Source organism: Sardina pilchardus, chromosome 21 (assembly GCF_963854185.1).
Source record: "Sardina pilchardus chromosome 21, fSarPil1.1, whole genome shotgun sequence".
Taxonomy (NCBI): domain Eukaryota; kingdom Metazoa; phylum Chordata; class Actinopteri; order Clupeiformes; family Clupeidae; genus Sardina; species Sardina pilchardus.
The window spans coordinates 12,539,888-12,560,706 of NC_085014.1; the positions used below are offsets into that span (position 1 = coordinate 12,539,888).

Here is a 20,819-nt window from a genome sequence, read left to right on the forward strand (position 1 = left end):
AACACACCAACAAAACAACAGAGGTGGTAGTGTCTATTGTAAAACTTTACTTATAATATTTATTATACACAGGGGGAGTACAGTACAGTTCAGTTCAGTTCATGGGTCTTCTCACATGGCAGCGAATCCCCCCATCCCCTCCCAAAATAACCCTGGAGAAAATGAGAACATTTTTTCTTTCGTTCAGGAGAAAGGGCAGAAGAATGCTGAGATACAGCAGCTGACGTATCACATACACAAGAAGGGTCAAAACAAATCTGCAGGAAAAAAGTAATACAAGTTACATAAATATAAAGGGACAATAAAAGTAGGAAAGAAAAAAAGTTTGTTCATATTTCATATATGACAAAACGGAGGAGAGCTTTCAGGACAGGTGAGGTGCCAGTGGGAAGATACTTGAAAGAAAAAACTACACTAACTTGTTTTAGGCTCACCCAAAACAACAACAAAAAAGTGAAGGGATTGATTGTAAGGCCCATAGGCACCCAAAACTTGCAAAAGAAAAACACATCAGAAACATAACATAAGGTAGGCCTAAGTGACTGGAACCCAAAACATGTTTATTTCAAATGTCAACTGAGGGGGGAGCACATGGCTGATGTCTTTCCCAATTGTTCTTTAGCTTTTTGTTTAATTTTTTTATTCACTTTTGAATAGAGCAAAAGGCATAAAAAGTCACTAATGTTCTTTTGTATTGCATCGTATCTGTTATGAATAACTCTTTCCACATATTCCTTGTCCCTGGGTAGAACATAAGCACAAGTTACTGCCTCAATAAACACGGATGGGCCCGCCCAACAAAAGTTCTGCTGGAGTATGCTGGCTTGGAGAGATATTGGTAAAATAATAATAACAAATGTCATCCTCATCAAAATCAGAGCAAATTTGGTCTTCAATAAAAGTTATTTGTATTTCTCTTATTAAAATGTACTTAATCTTGATATATTAAACTGTGGACTACAAGAAGCTCATCATCCACATAATGGTATTCTGAGACATGTGTAGAGATTGCTTCAGGTTTTTTATTATTATTATTATTATTCAGTTCTATATAGTTGTCATGGGAGAGCAACTTTGGATAGCTTAAACAACATTCCAAGTGAATCACAAAAAAACATACTAAGCCTTTCTCATTTCTCACTTAAGTAGGGTATTGTTTGAAATGACAAGATCAAAAAAGATTTTAAAAAGAGTTTGACAAAAAAAAAAAAAAAAAGGTCAATGTCGTTCCATTGTCTGTGCTTTGATGTCTAGGTTTAATATTAGGGGAGTTGTATATACCAAGAATGAAATTCTACTTAACGGGAATAAATCCCTCTCACAATAACTCAATCACACCTTTCAAACTGACTAAAATACTATTTTAGAAAAGTCACACCTTTATAGTGATGAAGTAAACCACATTCTTAAGGCTCCATTTCGAGACTTTACAGGGAACAGAATTGTGTAGGCAAATTAGTAATTCCAATCAAATTACCTCCTCCAAATAATTACATTAAATTATAAATATTTAGTGCATTAAAAGACCAATTTAAAACAAACCAGGTATCCAAGGGTCAAATAACAAGGCAGTAAAATCCTCCTTTTATGCTCATTTTACAAATGGCAGCTATTTTTCTCTTTTTTTTTCATGAGGGTAAAAAAATTCAAAGCAATTTTACAAAGGATGTAAATTGCACCTTCTAAAATGTTCCCATTCTTTTGGTGAGTACAGGAAAACATACAAGCGCTGGAGTCTGGCAATAGAACGCTCTTTTAGGTCAACTCATCCTCCATTCCATCTGCATGAAGTCTAGAGCTAGGCATTGGCCAAACACCACAACCTTTGGTTTTAAAAGGTTACACTTTCGAAGATAGGGTAAGAATCTGCATCAAGTTATCAGTGAAGACCAAGACATTCCTGACAAGAGGGGGGGGGGGGGGGGTTTACAAACCTAAACAGGTACAAAGCACACTGCTCATCTACTCTTTAGATAAAAACAATGGTTCAAAAGTAAATATTTAAACGACTTTAGTTTTTCAAATGTTTTTTTCCCCTCTTTCTCAATGGCATCTGGTGACTGAAAATAGTCAAAGCATGTATGCCTTGCCACCTTGATCTTCCGTCTTTTTGCACTACTGTTTGGAGCAACGGTGAAACATCCATGATCATTAATGATCATTAACAGAAAAACAAGAAAAACCTAAACCATCTACAGGCATGCAACTGAGGTAACAGGGAGACATTAAGCCATGGAATGTTCTCACCTCCCTTGTGTTTTAGGTAAAGCACTGAATTTCAACAATAAAGTGCAACCGCACAGTTCACAATGGAGGGTACAGTTTCTCAATTTCTGAAGGGGGCAGGTGGTAATATGACCAAGTAATACAATATTTCTGGAATCAAAATCTTAAAAATCCCAGTGACCCATAATCCTTATTAACATGATGTACAAAATGTGGGGCTTATTCACAGATACCTTTTTTTTTTTTTTTTAAATGGCCACGTCTGTATAGATGTATAAGAGAGATTATGTAGTATCAATGAACACCAATGATTTTTGTGTATAATAAAAACAGTGCGTTTTTGTGTTACGGTGGGGTGTTTCCTGCAATGACACCTTTCAAAATGCGCTGTTGTTCTTCAAGAGAGAATGTAAACAGATCGAAGAAGGAAACAAAACAAAACAAAAACGTGAAACATGAAAAAAGCACCAGACCTATGAACAAAAAAAACAACTGAAGGACGTCAGAACTGAAGTCACAGCCCTATAGCACCAGTTCCAATCCCTTGCCTGGATTTTCCAAGTGGATTTGAGTTGAGAAGGCATGGTGGTACCAGTAGACCTGAAAAACAACAACAACAACAACAACAACAACAACAAAAACAGCTGAAAAAAAAACAAAACAAAAAAAAAACACAAACACCTTTGTGCGTTCGTCCGCAGACACGCCATAAGTGTTCGCTCCACGTTCTCTTCTTCGGCTGGCTGCCTCCCCGGGAACATTGAGGGAACGTTTTGCCCAGCAGTTTGACCTCAAGAACAGCAACCACCCCCCCCCCCCCACACACCTCCCCCTGCAGTCGCGGAGTGGGGATATCTGACAGCTAAAGGGGAGAGGAGAGTGGAGGCGGAGTTAAAGGGGAGAGGGGAGTGGAGGCGTTCACTTCTCTCCACCCATCACTCGCTCCCACTCCTTCTGCTCCAGCCTCTCCACGTCCCCAAGGTCCGCCGAGTCATCGAAGTCCTCATCCGCAGACGCGTCCGCGTCCACGTCTCCGTCTCCGTCTGCGTCTCCGTCCCCATCCACACACTCCCCCTCTTCCCAGTCATCCTCGAAGGGGTCCTCACAATCCTCCTCCTCCTCCTCTTCCTCATCTTCCTCGTCCTCGGCTGCCTCCTCGATCACCCCATCCTCAAAGCCTACCTCCTCGTAGTCCTGCTCCTCCTCGTCTTCGATCACCTCCAGCTCCTCCTCCTCCTCTTCCTCCTCTTCTTCTTCCTCCTCCTCCTCCTCCTCCTCTTCTTCTTCCTCCTCCTCTTCGTCATCGTCCCCCTCTACCACGCCCTCGATAACCTCCCCCTCATCCTCTGGCTCCTCTTCCTTCACCTCTTTGGGGCTCGCAGGGACCGAGCCAGCGGAGGGAGACACAAGCACCCCATCTGCTGTAGGAGTCACGAAGGGCCTGCCAGGGGTCCTATACTGGGCTATGGGGTCCCCCTTGGCAGGACCAGGCAAGAGCTTGGAGGTGGCGGGCGTTAAGGCGGGTTGGCCCATCTTGAGCGGGCAGGGGAGGGTGGCAGCCGTGGAGGCGGAGGCAACAGCCCCAGCTGGCATCGGGAGGGGAAGTGGCAGCCCGGCCGCGATAGCCCGGGCGGTGGCCAGGTCCGGTATGAACTCGCCGCGGATCTCGCCGGGCTCAAGCGGGTCGGGCCCACAGGGGTCGTGCTCGCTGCAGGAGAGCCGGCCGTCCAGCTTGGAGATGAAGAGCATGCCCTCGCGGTGCTGGCCGCAGAACGAGCTGGGGCACATCTCGCAGAAGGACGCCGCCTCCTGCCCACACGCGTCACACTGGTGCCACGGGCACTCCCATCGGCCTAGAGGAAACAAACAAACAGATAAACATAAACAGGAACACTACGGTACGTCATGACGTCCTTCATTGCATGGTATCATGACGTCCTTCATTGCATGGTCTTAGCTCGACTCAACTCGATTTTAGTACCGGGTGTTCGTTTTCCACTGCAACTAAGTACCCCCATCAGCTAGCCTACTGCCATAGCAACGCTAAAGAAAACAAGTGTAACGGCATTAACGTCACCTTTTGGTATCGCCTCGGACTCGCTTGGAACCTCAAATGTTATTTCATTCCTCAAAGACTAGTCAGCTCAAAGAGTGAGCAATTGTGCAAGTGTGACAATAGATGTAAATCTAGTCTCTAATTTGTGTTGTGCATCCACTGTATTCTGTCTCTCAACGGCCAAAACCAAGTCTCCACATCTCCACTAAAGGAGATGTGGAGATGTGGACTTATCTAAATCTTGATAAGTGGTTTAAGTGCTGTGGCTTCCCCTCTCACCTGCAGGTCTCTTGGAGAGGTTGAGGCAGTCTGCGTGATAGACTTTTGGACAACCAGGCTTTTTGCAGGAGATGATCTGACCGCTGTCCCCACAGTAGAAACATTCATCCTCACGCTCCTTGGTCACCTCCAGCTTATTTTTACGTTTCACTGGAAGCTTCTTCTTCTTCTTATCCTCTCCTGGGAGCTGGTTCTGGAGAGAGAGAGAGAGAGATAGCAGAAAAAAAAACAAGTCAGCATTTGCATCTACATTTGTACTTTCAGAGTTATTAATCAATGTCATCACTAATCCAATTCACAGGTTGCATGGCCATTCAGTCTCTGTTTAACATGAAAAGAGCAATAACATAGCGACAATATTTTGGCTTCAATGAAAATAAGGAGTAGAATGAATGAATGAATGAATGAATGAATGAATGAATGAATGAATGATTGAATCAGCTTTCCATTCTGACCTTTGGTCGAACTCCCAAAAACCCACTGCAGTTTGGAGCTCCACATTTGCACACCGTCTTCCCATTCCCCAGACACTCAAGGTTGTAGTTGAAGGTGAGCTCCACACCTACGTAAACAAACCAACAATTGAGTAAATTACAAAGGGAACTAAGAGAACTAAACAAACATTTAAGGCAATAGCCCTGTTATTCTAGCAAACAACAAGAACAACAACAACAATAAGCGGTTTTGACTCACCCTTTGGGACGTCTTCTAAGGCAAACAGGCCCACTCTGGTATCACCATTAACCGTCCACTTCTGTGTCTCACAGTTGGGCTGGCAACAATGATTCATGAAGCGGGCCTGGTTCCCCTTGGGTCCTGCGTCGATGATTCGGTCCTAGTAACGAGACCGAGAGAGTTAGTGTAACCGAACCCCTTCTGAAACTGGGGGTCGGGGGTCAGAATCCCATGCAACAACTACTGGTTTAATAGGGACGTAAGATTGAGGCTGAAACGTGAGCGTCATAAATTAAATCTTAAATAATAAATAAAAACATAGCTGCCAAATTTCAAGAGTTTTAGAGCATGCCAAGTTGGTGAAAAAAGGCCAAACGTGGCCCGGTAGAAATGTAATCTGAGCAAAAACAATAGGGCCTTGCACCTATGGTGCAGCCGCTTCAGCGGCCGCACCTCGGTGCTCGGGCCCTAATGAAACTAAACATCTTGAAACATTCTCCATCCAGGCCACTGTCTTATCAGTGGGAGTGTGCAAAGAGTGCCTGGTGATTCCTTGCGTTGCCCTTACCTTGTCCAACGTGAGCATGTAGAAGTTGCAGATGTCGTTTTCTTGGGCATGTTTGATCCTAGCTCTGCATTCCTCCTCATCGATCACTTCACCCACATACTCGCTGACAAACGCCCCCTGGGGGAAAAAAATGATTGTGGTTTGGAAAAATAAATGTGGCTTTGGGTTGAGAAACTAAGACTGACGAGTCTAAAGTATCTGCATGTTTTATGGAATTTAATTTCCAACCAAGCAAAATAAAATCTGGTTCTGTAAAATGCTTGATCCTTGATAGGCTGACAAGCAATTCACGCCACACACATGCATGGCTATAGAATTGAGCATTTTGAATGTGACCTGGAAAAATAGGTCAAGGCTAGTGAAAAATGGGGTCATGAGGTCAGATTACTCCTGTTAATTTTCCTGAAGAAACATCCAACAGGGCAAGACAAAAATACCCCCTACTCACAAAAATGAAAAAAAGAGAAAATTATTCTAATGCTATGCAACCACCGCCTGACCATTTTGATATTGTTATGCTAAATTCTCTTATGCTAATGTTATGCTAACATCACAGGATGCTACCTTTTGATGTTTGTCATCTTGCATTAAACCTGGTAATACTAATTATAGCTTTTGAGATCAGGTCATGCATTCTACATGGCTGTCTTGTTATGCTGACGTCATGCTAACATGCACCAACCTTCTTGATGTCGTTTACGCAGCGCAGGCCCCATCCACGAGAAAGCGTGCGGAAGATCTCCACATCGCAATACTGTCTCTTGGTGAAGCTCTGGTTTTGGCAGCGTTCGCTGGCCGCGCACACCTGCGGGTTGCACTCGTACATCAGCATGCGGTTGATGCATTCCGAGTCGATGCCACACGGGTTCTCGTCCGTGGCCTTGCAGTTGCAGCGGGGGATCTCGGAGAGGTCAGCTGTGATGATCTGGACCTTACCTATGGGCCTGTTCACCTGAGAGAAACGGATGAGGAGCAAACCGGGTATTCAGTTGTCGGAGATTACAAGATTCAATACATTACATTACACTACATTACATTACATTTGGCTGATGCTTTTCAACCAAAGCGACTTATAACATGATAAAACATTTAAGCTTTTAAGAGCACTTCTAACAACAAATTTAAAAACATAAATACCGTAAGTGCAACAGATATGGAAAAAGATGACTGACAAAGAAATGAAACGGCTATGATTCATGCTTTCACATTTGTACAAAGACTGCGTTTTAAGATTACATGGCTAAGAACGAAAGTACAGAAACAAAGTCGTGGGTGATTCATGGCGTTTCCACAAATGTGAATCCACATGTTGTATATCTTATGCACACTTTCACCACAGATTAATCATTTCCATTAGCACTGCCACTGCCGACACCAGGTTACTCCACACGTAGAGACTGTGCTGCATGTCAGAGGCAGTACCTTTATGTGTCTGTAGGGAGGCGGTTTCTTGTCATTCCTCCGGTCCTCCTGCAATTGCCTCATCTCTTTCTCCGCCTGCAACTCGCGGAACCTTTCGGCTGCCTCCTGCAAAGCTGTGGTAGAACCCCCCCGCCCACACACACACACACACACACACACGCAGAGAGAGAGAGAGAGAGAGAGAGAGAGAGAGAGAGAGAATTTGGATGGATGCCCATAACATTCACAACATGACCACCATAACTGCCCTAAATAGAAGCAATGTTCTCCCCACTGAGCCCCAAGCCCACCCGGGCCCGATGACTTCAGATGGAGAATTTTGGAGCTCAGAGCCAAAAATAAATCAGCAGCATGTTGCGACCAAAACGGTGCATATTAGGTCCATCAGGATGCCTGTGTCAACAAGTAATGACTCTACAAACTTGCCCCATTGGGACGCTAAAGGAATTGTGCCCTATTAAGTACTCAAATGGCAATTTATGACAATTAATGTCATAATAATCAGAGTGAATCGGACAATAGGTCAGGTAAAAAGGGCCTGGTATTTAGCTCTCTTAGACTCTCTTATCCAAAGCATCATCGCAAACCACACAATTAAGAATTAAGATTAACGCAGATTAAGAATAAAACCTGTTAATCAGATGGCGATTCCAACGCTGCACAAACACACCTGCATTTACCTATGAGCATGATCATAGAGAGCGCCTACCTTTCTTGTAGATGGCGTCCGCACCCTTTCCCATCTTCTCCTTGTTGTTGGCGTCGCCCTCCATGTAAGGGAACACCCGGGCCTGATACGTCCACACGTAATCCTTGGAGCCGAAGAAATGCACAGGAAACTCGCCCACGTCGTGCCTCATTTTCAGGATGTTTTCCGGAACATTCCGAGGTTGACTGACCTCCGCCGGCCACCATCTGATGAGATTATTGTCAGATTATTGTCAGCAGAGCGGCTAGAAAAGGTGCAATGCCAGTGTAGAATTCAGCAGCAGCAGCTGCGATCTGGTAGCACCTCTTCTCACTTGAGATAAAGGTTTTTTATACTGTACATGGAGCGTGAGAGTTAACACAATCCTCTCCAACACTGTCTTTGTGGCCAAACAAAATAAGAGAATCTCCTTTGTAATGCAATATTACTTTATAACTCCTTAGTGATGTGATATTATTGGAATGCAATAACGCTTATCTGAAGGAATGTAAAATTCTGCCATGGCTAGAAAAATGACATTGGATGCAGAGGTTCATTAACTGACTGGTGATTGACTGACTCTTGTTTTTGTCTGAGAGATGCCAATATTCCTCACCTGTACCGACCCACTTTGACCCACAGAATGTCCTTGAAGTGGGGCTTCTTCCCGGCCCGGCAATCATTGCAGAACCAGCTCCCCTTGGGCATGTCGATGTTCAGACACTCGCGGTGGAAGGCAGCAGGACACGATTCACAGCATAGCAGACTACCTCCTGCATGTACAACACAACACAGTGGTTAAATGACCCGACTCACACCACAGCATGTTACACAAAGCATACAACACAGTTTTGTCCATACTGTAGCTAAATATGTAGCAAGTGATGGCTAATTCAGTTTGTTGTCAGCTGATGAAAACAGAAGACCCAAATATTAGAACCATATGCTAATATCTTATGCCATTCAAATCAGAAAATGCAAGTAAAATAAGTGTATGCTCATTTTTGTTATTCTGTGTGATTACAAAACACATTTTCAATGCATTCCATTATAAAAGCAGAGATGCTTGCCCAATATGTGTCAGTAAAATATCTGAATGTCATTATGTCAGTACATGCTTGTTGTGTTTATGAATTTATACTGCTCTATCTTTTTTAACACTTCTCACATATCTTATATATAAAATAATCACGTCAAAATAACAAATAACTGACCCTCAGAGCACACGAAGCACCAGCTGACATTGATGTGCTCATGGTTGCGACAGCCCTTGCGTGCCGAGAAGTGGTTGGGGCACAGGAAGCTGTTATTGGCCAGCGGGACGCAGCCAGCAGCCATGCAGTAGTCGTTGGCGTGGTACGCCACAGGACAGCGAACACAACGGGTCAGGCGGCCTGTAGGAGGGGGGGAGAGAGAGAGAGAGAGAGATATTATGGTCTGCTAATTTGCACTGACTATGTATCCTACTTTGAATGAATTCTGTGCCTATATTCTGAATAAAGTTTGTTTGTGTACAACTGAAATAGTCTGAGGTGTAGATCACAAAAAGATCTCAATAAAAAAAATGTAAATACATATATATACTAATATTCTACATCCCATCACTATTCTTTCCTGCGGTCCAATTCTAGGGGGAATCCTGCTTATCACACTCCAGTACTCAACATATCAGTATCCAGTATCCCAACATATCCAATCATGTCCTCATTCAAAGGTGACGCTTCTCTAACTTCCTCAAATCTGGATGTGGTGGAGCATCGAAAACATCACCACCTGCGAGACGCCTACGTCGCCAATAAATAACAGATTTAACTTCAACTGAATAACAGGAGTTAAGAGTCAAGCAGGGCCTCTCTCGTCTCTGTGCACCCACCTTTGGAGCTGCTGGGGTTGGTGGGGTTGGTGATGTAGCAGGCCAGGCAGACGTGCAGCGAGCAGCGGAAGCCGCGGATCTGGGGAACGGTGGGGCTGTGCTTCAGGATGCAGTCCATGTGGTAGAACTTCCCGCACACCGGGATCTGGCAGCGCTTCACGTCCCGCCCCGCCGTCTTGCACACGAAACAGGTGTGCACACCTGAGGAGGACCGGTCAGTAGTGTGCACAAACACACAGACACACACACACACACACACACACACACACACACACAGAGAAATATTGTTTAGACGGGAAGGCTACAGTATAATAAACCAAAATCAAAAGATCTCAAAACAAGATTGCAAGATCGCTGAAAATGTGGCAACATATAGACCTTGTGGCTAAAATCGTTGGTACCTCTCCACAAAAAAAAGAAAAACCCACATTTTTTCTTTTATCTTTTAAATGATATCAAACTGACAAGACCAATCAGCATTCGTCATTGTTTATCTCATGTTTAGGTCTTTTAGGTCTGGACCACTCTCAGATGCTTTTATCTGTGTGTTTGTGTCATTATCCTGTAGGAAGAGCCAAAGGCTGCAACTGAGAGACTGGAGTTTGTGAACTAGGCTGTGCTGTACAGTACGTTTCACTCCACGATGGCTTGTGGTCCTACACAGACTCAAGGCACCCTAGTCTAGACGCAGCAAAGCAGCACCGAAACCATTTTTGAAATAGGCACGGTGTTCTTTTCTTGGTCACATTCATTTTTTCTTCTTCTGTGAACATAGAGATGATGACAAAAAGCTATCCAGCTTTTTCTCATTAGTCTAAAGGCTGTTTCTTCCGAAGGGTTTGTGACTTGATAATATGCCATTCAGCCAATTCCAGTTTTTTTTATCTTGTTCCAAGGAGCCCAATGTTGTCCAAAAAGTGATAGATGGTACAATCAGAAACTGAAGTACCTTGACTTTGAAGTTCACCTAGGAAGTTTATTTGACTCTTTGTCTTCCCATTTGCACGATCCTTCTGTTCAATCTGGGATCAATTTTCCCCTTGCAGCAACATCCAGTGAAGTTGGCTACAGTCCCACGCACCTTTAACTTCTTAATGATATACTACTCACAAAAAGTCAGGGATGTTCGGCTTTCGGGTGAAATTTCAGGATGGACCTAAAATCCACTATAACCTTGTCAGGTGAACTTAATGTGATCTTCTCTAAAAGTGAACAACATTGTTTCAGTAGTACTGAAACATCCAATTTCACCCGAAAGCCAGATATCCCTCACTTTTTGTTTGCACCGCTGAACACCAGGTTGATTGGAGAGGATCTGATAGCTACACCTTTAACATGCTTTCAATCATCCGTAAAGGTACGGACAATATTCAGCCATGACCGTTATAACTTTATGCATGGCTCTCATGAGTCTCACAATGCATACATGTCTCTATTTAACTAGCAAAACGACGAATACAGCTAGAGTCTACAGCTAGAGACTGTTCTGGCTCTTCTGGAAGGTTTAGCTGCTAGAGCCCCAAAACAGTAGCACCTGACAACAGCCCAGAGATTCAATAGATAGCGGTGACAGACCGAAAGAAGGAAGAGACAGAGAGACAGACAGACAGACAGACAGACAGACAGAGAACACACCTGTGGTACACTCCTTGCAGACAAACTTTCCTTTGGGGGTTTCCGTGAGGCCGATGCACTGGACATGGAAGGCTCCACAGCACTGGCCCTCACACAGAAGTAGCTCCCCGGTCTTCTCACACACCTGACAATGGAGGAGAGCCCAGCACAGTTAGCAGACTGCTAGCATAACATCTCACTCTCGCATCTCACTTTGAACATTCTAACACAAAATTCTATTCCGAAACACTTCGAGGTTCTAAAATTCTATGTAGAATTCAATGAAACCAGATATTCTTTAATTAAGTGGTACCACACAAAACCAAGAGGTGCATTTGTTCGCAACAGGAGAGTTGACAGCACAAAATCACAGCTCCTCACCTGACACACATTCTCCTTCAGAGAGGCTGCACCCCCTTTCTCCATATAGGGCTTCTTGCCTGACAAGCCCAAATCATTGGGCAGCAAATCATGGGGCGAGGACAGGCTTCCATCATGACATGAGACCATGGACTGGACAGTGGGGATGATGTAGAATGTTATTAATGGTGCTAGTTGCATTCTCATACAGAACATTTCAAACATTTACCGTCATTTCCCAACTATCAGCCAGGGCTTACACATTGATTTTGCTACATTTCTTCAGCCATGAGGTTAATACACAGGTGCAGTTAATATGGTATTAATATGCTTTTGTTTGTTTTAACTGGCATACAACGCTGTCCTGCAGGCTTATACACAATGAAGCTAATACACAGGAAATTACTGTACACATTCAGTTCACAGCTATCGTTACCTCAACGTTAACTTAACGTTAACTTATAATGGTTAGATACTAACTCCAGCCGCATAGAAATGTGAAACTTATGTACAAATGAGAAGTGTCTTGACCACAGCAGGCCCCACTATCTCAGATATCACAACCACTCAGTCTCAGACCCCTTGCCTGTAGGCAAACAGCCACACATCTAAATGTTAGGAGTTCTTTGTGTGATTCTCAAAAAACAAACAGCTATAGAGTCAGATCAGACAAAGCCACATCTGTGGCATGACACTGTATTATCAAGCAAAATGAAAATATTTGAATGAATTTGTGAACTCAAAATTGAACATAAACATGTCTAAAATATGTCTATAACCTATAATCCCATATGATTAACATACTGAACCCTATAACGAGATTGGAAAATGACCATGTCCAACATCATAAACAAACTCCCGAATATGACACTCTGAATTGCAATGGCTGGCTACACAACCTTGGATGAGTGCAAGGTCATTTAAAAAAGTGGGTCAGTATACCATTAGGTTACCCAAGTTCATTTTTTAGTCTCATAATATACAGTTTAGAAACAATGGTTTACAAACAGTGAAACAGTGAAATCTGCCATCTGCAATATGCACAGACAGTGTAATAATTTATTTACAAGCACGTGTGGACTTGTATGTCGTGTAATGTCCTTAAAATAGCCTGCACATAAAAAAACTACTCTTGATATCAGCTAAATATAAACCTGTCACAGTAACCAACCACAGACCAAAGTCCAGCCGCCCTGTCCCCGCCTCACCTCTGACTGTGAAGGCTCATCTCCATTCACACTGGTCTCAGCCTCCTCTTTTGTCCTATCCAGGCTTCCATCCTCTCCTTCTTTAACACTGATTGGGGCCAATGGAGACTGCTGCTGGACAGGTGAGGAGGTCATAGGTCCTGCATCATTGCTTGCTTCGCTCTCTGATGGTGGGCACATTGCTGCGGATGGGAAACAAAGGAGTCATTTGGCCGTTAATCCAAACAGCCGTACGTACCGCCTAGGAAGAGGTTCAACCCTAACATGGTGTAAATTCGGCACATGCACGCCTGCTCCAGACTTGAATGCTGAAAGCAAAGACATAATATGTGGATGGGCGGACAAAATAGTATGCTCGAACCAAAGTGAAGAAAAAAAATTGTTATTTTATTTTCTGCTAAAAATGTTGGAATGTTGAGGGGGGGGGGGGGGGGCTTCAATGCATCTCTCCTCACCTGCTGAGGGAGAAGGGCTTGGCAGCGTGGGTACTGGTAGTTCTTTCTTCATAGGCTTCTGAAAATAATAAGGAAAAAACTTGGGTTACATAGATGACCTACTTTAGGAGCTATGCAAAGGGATAATGTTCAGCACACTAAAATTGCATTTAAACCCAACAGCCAAGACCTGGGCTTTTCATTCAAACCATGTCCTTGACAGACTTCCACCAAAATTACTTTTTTTTCCCCCCTTACCTTCTTCTTCAGGTTTCTGTTGAGCTCCTCCTCAATGACGCATTCTAGAACTTTGTGAGAAGGCTTCCTTGGTCTCTTTCTTTCTGAGAAAGCTAAAAAAAAAGAAAGTCGCCCACACTTAATCAACACATCGCTCACTCAATAAACGAGAAAATAAATAATAAGAACCTTTCATCACAAGCTGTTCCACTCATTTAAACACAACCGCACACAGACTAAAACAGACTTACATGTGTCTGCGTGCCCCGGAGTATCTCCTTCTGCTATGCTGAGTGATGGAGCCTCCTGAGGAGGGTTTGAGGAGTCCACGCCCGAGACTGTTCCGTCGGCTGGCTGGTGTTGCTGATGAACAGGTTGAAGATGAGGAGGGGAAGAAGGAGGATGATGATGATGATGATGATGATGATGGTGGTAATGTTCAGATGCAGAGGAAGTCTTAGACTTCTCTCCATCCGGGGACATCTGTTTGTCTCCTGCTGGCCGTGGGTGTTGAGGAGTAACCTCTTCTGGGGACCCTCCACTTGTGTCGCTTGAGCCAATTCCCTACAAGAAAAAAACACAGCAGGTATGCTAACTAACACGCTAACATACAACGTTGGCATGGGAGTTGATTTCAAACAGCTTTCTATGTATTTTAGCTTGAAGTATTGTATGTATTTATGCGTGTGTATTTATGAATAAAGTCATTAACAAATTCATTTGCTTGTGATATTACAAGAAAAGAAAGCATAGTCATGTAGTCATATTACCAATCTAAGTGTCTCTAAGGTTTTCTTTGTTTTCTTCTTTGGGCAGAAAATCTGTTCATAATCCTCGTTCCACTCCAGAAGTCGTTTACTGGGTTTCCGGAGCCTCTTGTTGTGTTCTGCACACAACAAAATGTTCACCTTGTTTTCACCTTGATACAAAATACAAAACAACAGCCCTTAGCTTTAAAACAAATGCGAACCTTACCTGAGCCTTCTTTCTTTTCACCCACATCTGTGTCTTGGTTGCTATGGTGGCTGTCTTTGAAGAGTCCATTAAACTCTGAGGGCACTTTTGCGGAGTTTTGCTGTGCCGAATGACCCTGATCACCCTCCTTGAACTTGGCACCATCCCCGGTGGTGCCCGATTCGAACGTCTGCCACCGCTTCTTGGGAGCGAATTTGGGGAAAGTGTAGGAACTGGGGAGGTCCTCCGGAGGTGGCAATCCCATTTCAAGTGCATCCAAATCCGCCGTGGACGAGTGCTGCTGCTGCTGCTGCTGTTGCTTCTGTGTGTTCAGTGTTTTGCTAAAGAGTGCTGTGTGGGACGCCGCCGGAACATTCTTTCCTTCATTTCGCGGCGCGTCCTTTTTCGTGCCGGCCTTCGACTTTGTCTTGCTAGGTCTGGCGTGGGAGGCCTTTGGCGTCGGCGGCGACTTCACGCACTTGCCGTTCTGCGCTTTGGTCCCGTGCGTGGCGGCGGCGACGGTGGAGGAGGAGGTCGAGGAGTCCGCCGTCTCGCGGAGGCCGCCCTCCGACGGCTCGTCCGACGCCCCGGGGATGAGGGACGGCTCCTCCTTGATGAGCGAGGACGAGGGAGGCGCCGGCAAGGTGAGCGGCTTGCCCTCCTTCTCTCTAGTGTCGTGCAGGTCCTTCAGTAGCATCAGGAAGGTGCTGAAGTGGTAACCGGAAGACTTGCCCGACTCGCCCTCATCCTTCGGCGGCGACTTGACCGACAGGTCTCTGCCGTCCACCGGGGACTCCGAGGGCGACAGGCATGGGGATGGGAAGGAGGTGGAGGATATGTCTGACATGACGCTCTCCTGCTTCACTTGAACGGAGCCCACAGAGAGATGGTCAGTGGAGGCATCCGACTTGACCACGGCTCCGTTGCAGACGTGGTTCTTGTCCGGCTTGCCGCTCGCGAACTTGCGGAACGGGGACGTCGGAGGGCTGCGGGCGGGCGGGGAGAAGGTCAAGCGGGCCGACTCGGAGTCGGCGTCGGGCACCAGCTTGGACTGCCAGCGCCGCTCCAAGATGTCCGCCAGGTCCTGATGGGGCGAGAGGCCCTCCTCCGCCAGGGCGGACCGCGCCTCCTCGCTCTCCTCGCTGGCCCGCAGCGCTCGCGTCATCAGGCCGCTGCTGGCCGGCAGGTGGTGCGAGTGCAGGTTCACCACGCTGTCCGGGGAACCGGACGACGCGTTGCTCACCTTCTTCTTCTGGAGCGCCAGGTTCGCCGCGCGCTCCTTGTTGGCCAGCTGTTTGATGGCCAAGTCTGCCACGACGGACGATATACTCTTGGAGTTCCTCTCTCGCTTGTCTTTGCCCGTCTTTTTCGCTATGGGGGTCACCGGCTTCACGTCTTTCCCCAGAACCTTCTTGGCCACCGGCTGCTGCTGCTGCTGCTGCTGCTCTTCCTCAGAGCGTTTGGGGCATAGAATTTTGGGTACTGTATCGATATCAAAATAACAATCTCTGCTATCTTTCTTGGGCAAATCTGACACCGTGGGATTATCAAAGACCTCCGTTTTGTCCTCTGTGCAGCTCGACAACGTCTTCGGCGTTTCCTTGATGTTGGTAAAGGATTTATACAACGTGGCAATTTTCTTTTTACTGGGAGTTTTTTTCCTGCTTTCTCTCGCCAGCGGCGGGCTCCTCATGGGTTGGTCATTTCCGTTGGAGAACAGGGGGCTTAGAGGGGAGGCCGCGGGGAAAACCGCGGAGCAGGAGGGCGAGTCCGACGCCCTCTCGTCCGCCACAGGCGTGGAGACGTCCCTCTCCCACGCGGAGGTCGCGAGCAAGCCGTTCTTCGGGGCCGCCGGGAGGTGGGCCTCAGCTTCCCTCACGCTGGCTTTCCACGAGTCCATGAGGCGTTTGGGTATCTGCAGAAGGGTAAGAGGATGCAGCGGATGTAAACACTGTAAACACTGGATGATGCTAATTCTCTCTCTGATACCACAAAGAAAAGCATGAACTGTCCATCAATTTATGAACATTACGCACAGTCAGTGACCAGTACAGTGGGACAAGGAAGGCGGTCCAGGCGTCCAGACGTCACCATGATTGTGTCACAACTCAATCTCAAAGCACTTAACATTTACCTTGTTCACTGAATAATGCACTCTGTTTATGATGTGCTTGCAGATTTACTTCAAAGCCGGTATTTGAATTTATATCTCCTCGTACATCCTTAACCTTGCTCTGTGGCTGCGCTATCTATTGTCTGTACTTCACTACTAACTCTATAGCACTACAGCCGAACCAAAAGATTTAAAATGGAGAAAATAAAATTGACAGATGCTTCAGAATAATCTCCCAACAACAACTCGTCCTTTTCCAAAAGAAGCTATTTTCCTCCAAGACTCAAACTCAATTTAGACAAAGACCCTTTCACATGTATGCAAAACACAGTGCGAAAAGAGCATCTGGTGACCACCTATGTCTTACCGTGTATTTGTAGTCTTTCTCCTTCTGCCTCCCTCTTCGTCTGAGCACTGGGAGATTCTCAAACTGATGCCCCCCCTCAAAGGGATACGTGGCTTTGCCGGGGACCCAGGCCCTGTCCACAACCTCTCCGAAAGTCTTGAGGAAATAGAGCCGGCAGGGCCGCCGGCTGGGTTCTGACAAACCAAAGAGACAGTTTAGTTTAGAGATAGACCACTGTGGACACATTACTGCAACAACAACACCACAGAACGATCAATAGGTCAATTTAAGCAAGAATCATTAAACATACTGTGTCTATTCATAGCAGGTGTTCATTTGTGGCCATTCTTCTCGTAATACTGGCCCACAAAGTTAATGATCACTGTTACTAGTGCGCTACAGTATAATAACCTTTCATTCGTGTGTGGATTCCGTTCGGGGAGTCACAGGTTACTTGGCAGGGCCACCAGGGTCTCCGGTTGAACTTGGCCCAAACAACGTCACCCTCAACATACTTTATTCCAGGCAGCGGCTTCTTCTTCGGACTACTTGACTAAAATAAATAAACAAGATGCATAGGACCAGTAAAACACTGAACACTACCAGCATTATTATAAAAAAAAACATGTGAGCAAGCATCAAGAGGTGGGAAAGATGAGCCCTTTGTTTCTTTGTTTTGTTTTTCTATTGATGTGCTAAAAATAAACAAGGTTAGCAATATGAGCAAGATCATCAGTGAAAAGTGCAAAAGAGAGACAAAAAAAATGTGTAAATAAATAAAAGGCTTACGTTTGAATAGGAACCATTGGGCGAGAACTGAGATGACCCGACCCAGGATGCCATGTTCTCAGTACTGGGCAGGTCACAGTCACTGTCAGAGAACTCATCCATACTGTCCAAATCCACCATGTTGACATCATCAAGGCCATGGGACATTATAGCAGGGTCCGGTTCAGGTATGTTTTTAGGGACCAGACTGGACACAACAGGTTCGTGTTTGTATGTGCTTGAGCTATAGCACACTTCAGGGAAGTCTCTTTTTTTACACTTGTTGGACAGCGACACCACGCTGACTTCACCGTTGCTTTGCTCATAGTCATCATCATCTTCGTCGTCTTCATCCTTGCTGTCAAATAAGGTAGACTCGAAATGCAAGTAGCCATTTGGAATAGGGGGAGAGTGTTCTAAGCTGTCCGAGCTTAGAGGTGAAAAACCATTCTTATCCAGCTCCCGTGGATTTGTATCACTGTTACTGGGAGACAGGGGTGAGTGAACGAGTCCGCTCCCAAAGTCAGTGGCACCCAAGGGACTGTGCCTGTGCAAGTGATTGCGGCCATGGAAGTCCTTTTCCTGCAAACTCAGGTCAGGCCTGTTCACCATGGTTGTGAGGTCCTGTAGGCGTCTCAGAGGACTGTAGCAGGAGGAAGGGTTTTTCTGCTGATTGTATGGATACTGCGACGTCTGCTTGAAGGCCGTCTTCGACAGCACAGCAGGTGAGCGGCCTGTCCCACTCTTGAAGTGTCCACCCGAGGTGTGGAGTTCCTGCGAGGTGGAATGACAGGGAGAGCCATCCCTCACTGCCACTTTACAGGATTGATTCATGTTGTCATGACTCCATCCTGTAATAACACAGAGAGAGAGAATAACTTGCAGACAGGGTTAGATCAGGAACTGCAAGAGGACTAATACGATAATAAAGCCACAAGAGCCTGTGTAGATGCCTCAGATCATTAACAAAACAGCCTATGCTACTTTTGTTATGGCGTGCTACCTGCGGTAAATGGCTCCAAACCCCTTTGTGACACTTACAAATACACGATTTGTCAGGAACAGGTTGACAAAGAAACGTTTTCGACCAAAACCAGCCACGACCGTGCTCAGGCGTAGCCTAATTAGCCGACATGGACTGGCAACCTCTGGCCAGGCCGTCAAGACAGTGTGGCAGACAGATTTACCTAAAAATACCGTCATGCAGCGAATCCATGCAGTATAAACATCGCTTTGACGTGTAACTTATTTCCGTAACAATTGTTCACCTGTCGATGGCTCTTAAAAATATCAATGATCTAAACAGTGAGGTTGAGTCTTCAAGCTACACCGTGCCATCAACACTAAAGCTGCTGCTAGTTCCCATATGCAGACAAACCGACAGCTCGCTAGTCACCCCTATATGAAAGGACGATAGGAAATACAGCTAATACCACTAGAATATAAAAAGTCGCCGGAATCTTACCATTTAAGGGTCGGTCACAACAAAACCACTCGAGAGCATTTCAAATTACGATATGTAGCGTTTGTTTTTTTCAATTTGTGAAAGCGGATCTGCAAAATCCCAGTACCAACTCTAGTAGGCCCAGGCTCGGCACTCATTCTTTCCCCTCTCGCCTCATCGGCGGCGGTCCCTTCAAAAATAAAAAAAATCATCCAGTGACAAAATTCTCGAGATGCCTCTCATTTCAGCGAAGTGTCTATATGTTGCAAAAGTAAATGTCCTTCACGCAAGCTTCAATCAGCCCCAGATTCATTTTGAATACATGATTGTTTGCTTGCTGCCGAATGCCCCTGGTTATGTTAAAACAAGCCCTGACTGACTGTGCTGGTGAGCGACCAATCGGCACAGCCACCCAACCCCCAGTCTGTGTGCACATTGGGGTGCTTAACAGCCTTATGCCCCGGCAGAAACTCAGGTATAGCGTAAATTATATGTGAAGGGAAAACACGATTGCTGTTCCTTCTGTTGCTATAAAAACATCTGTGCAAGACATTGGTCAGCAATCCGCAAATTATAGGAGCAGCATTACTCTGCCCCACTGCAGTTAACCATAACGCCATTTGTTTCCTTACCCTAACAAAGGCGTAACTTCCTCCATTTTAGGCATCCGTGCACGCTATGAAATAAAAAACACTTAAGTTTGAACACACACTCTTGTCTGACATTCTAGACACAATGAATCATGGAACATGATTCGATGTATGTAATATTTTGGAAGTGCGTGCTGTTAAAATCGGACTGTAAATGGAATACATTAACCGGTCTCCATTTACAGGCCACGACATGCTCAAATCATGTGAACTGCATGTCAACACTGGCAAATAAAAATAAATTCGAATATATTGGTTGATTTAAACGAATTGATCGTATCATCTGTATGTTCAAAGTTAACAACAAAGCCACACTTTAAATCAGGCGCGATCCTTTGTTTGGAAGGTTAGAACGTTTAAAAGGGACTTGTTTCACTAGGGGGAAGCGTGTAGCCTAACAGGAAATAGCATCAATCCCTTAAACATAAAGAGGACATCTCATCCTCGAATATTATACAGCGAACTATTAAATAGGGCTTGTCGTAAAAAAATCAGCCAACTTGGAAATGAACACATGAACTCATATAACTTGTCATACGCAACAAATAATGTTTTTCTTATTTTCGATCGACCCTAATAGGAATTAACCCCCATGAACTAGTCCAAACCTGCGGACGTAGGCCTTTCTTCTATGAAAGCACATTATCGCACAATATAGGTCGACGGCGAACGAATATCATATCAGTTTTTTCTGCAGGCCTTGTCTGTAAATGAGTGCTGTTACGATATTACCTCGAATTGGTCAGCATTTGAGATAGAATTCTTGTGGTCGTTTGCTGTAATTTCCCTCTATCCTGACAGGCCGGCTCAGTATAAACAGGTATCACAGGCTGCCCTCTTCAAGCTGCGTTATGAAGACTCTACACCTTCATTATTATGGAGATGTTCTCAATTCTCTGCCATT

At 45.2% G+C, this 20,819-nt stretch overlaps 1 protein-coding gene across 2 annotated transcripts; it reads right to left on the reverse strand.

Annotated features, from left to right (window-relative positions):
- Positions 1–32: 32 nt before the first annotated feature.
- Positions 33–20,726, reverse strand: nsd1a (nuclear receptor binding SET domain protein 1a). 2 transcript variants are annotated; one of them, XM_062525017.1, is made up of 23 exons: positions 20,648–20,726; positions 17,843–18,672; positions 17,465–17,606; positions 17,075–17,247; positions 14,616–16,509; positions 14,411–14,526; positions 13,892–14,204; positions 13,662–13,753; positions 13,425–13,482; positions 12,970–13,151; positions 11,783–11,914; positions 11,423–11,546; positions 9,788–9,988; positions 9,129–9,308; positions 8,531–8,687; positions 7,936–8,141; positions 7,227–7,339; positions 6,487–6,756; positions 5,805–5,921; positions 5,255–5,396; positions 5,017–5,123; positions 4,562–4,754; positions 33–4,079 (listed from the first exon to the last, which is right to left on the reverse strand). In XM_062525017.1, the coding sequence occupies exons 2-23, from the start codon at positions 18,653–18,655 to the stop codon at positions 3,145–3,147; spliced, it is 6,660 nt and encodes a 2,219-aa protein (XP_062381001.1). In that variant the 5' UTR covers positions 18,656–18,672; positions 20,648–20,726; the 3' UTR covers positions 33–3,144. The 2 variants fall into 2 exon arrangements, with proteins under 2 accessions (XP_062381001.1, XP_062381000.1); XM_062525016.1 differs by lacking the exon at positions 20,648–20,726 and adding an exon at positions 19,287–19,677.
- Between the last annotated feature and the right edge of the window lie 93 nt (positions 20,727–20,819).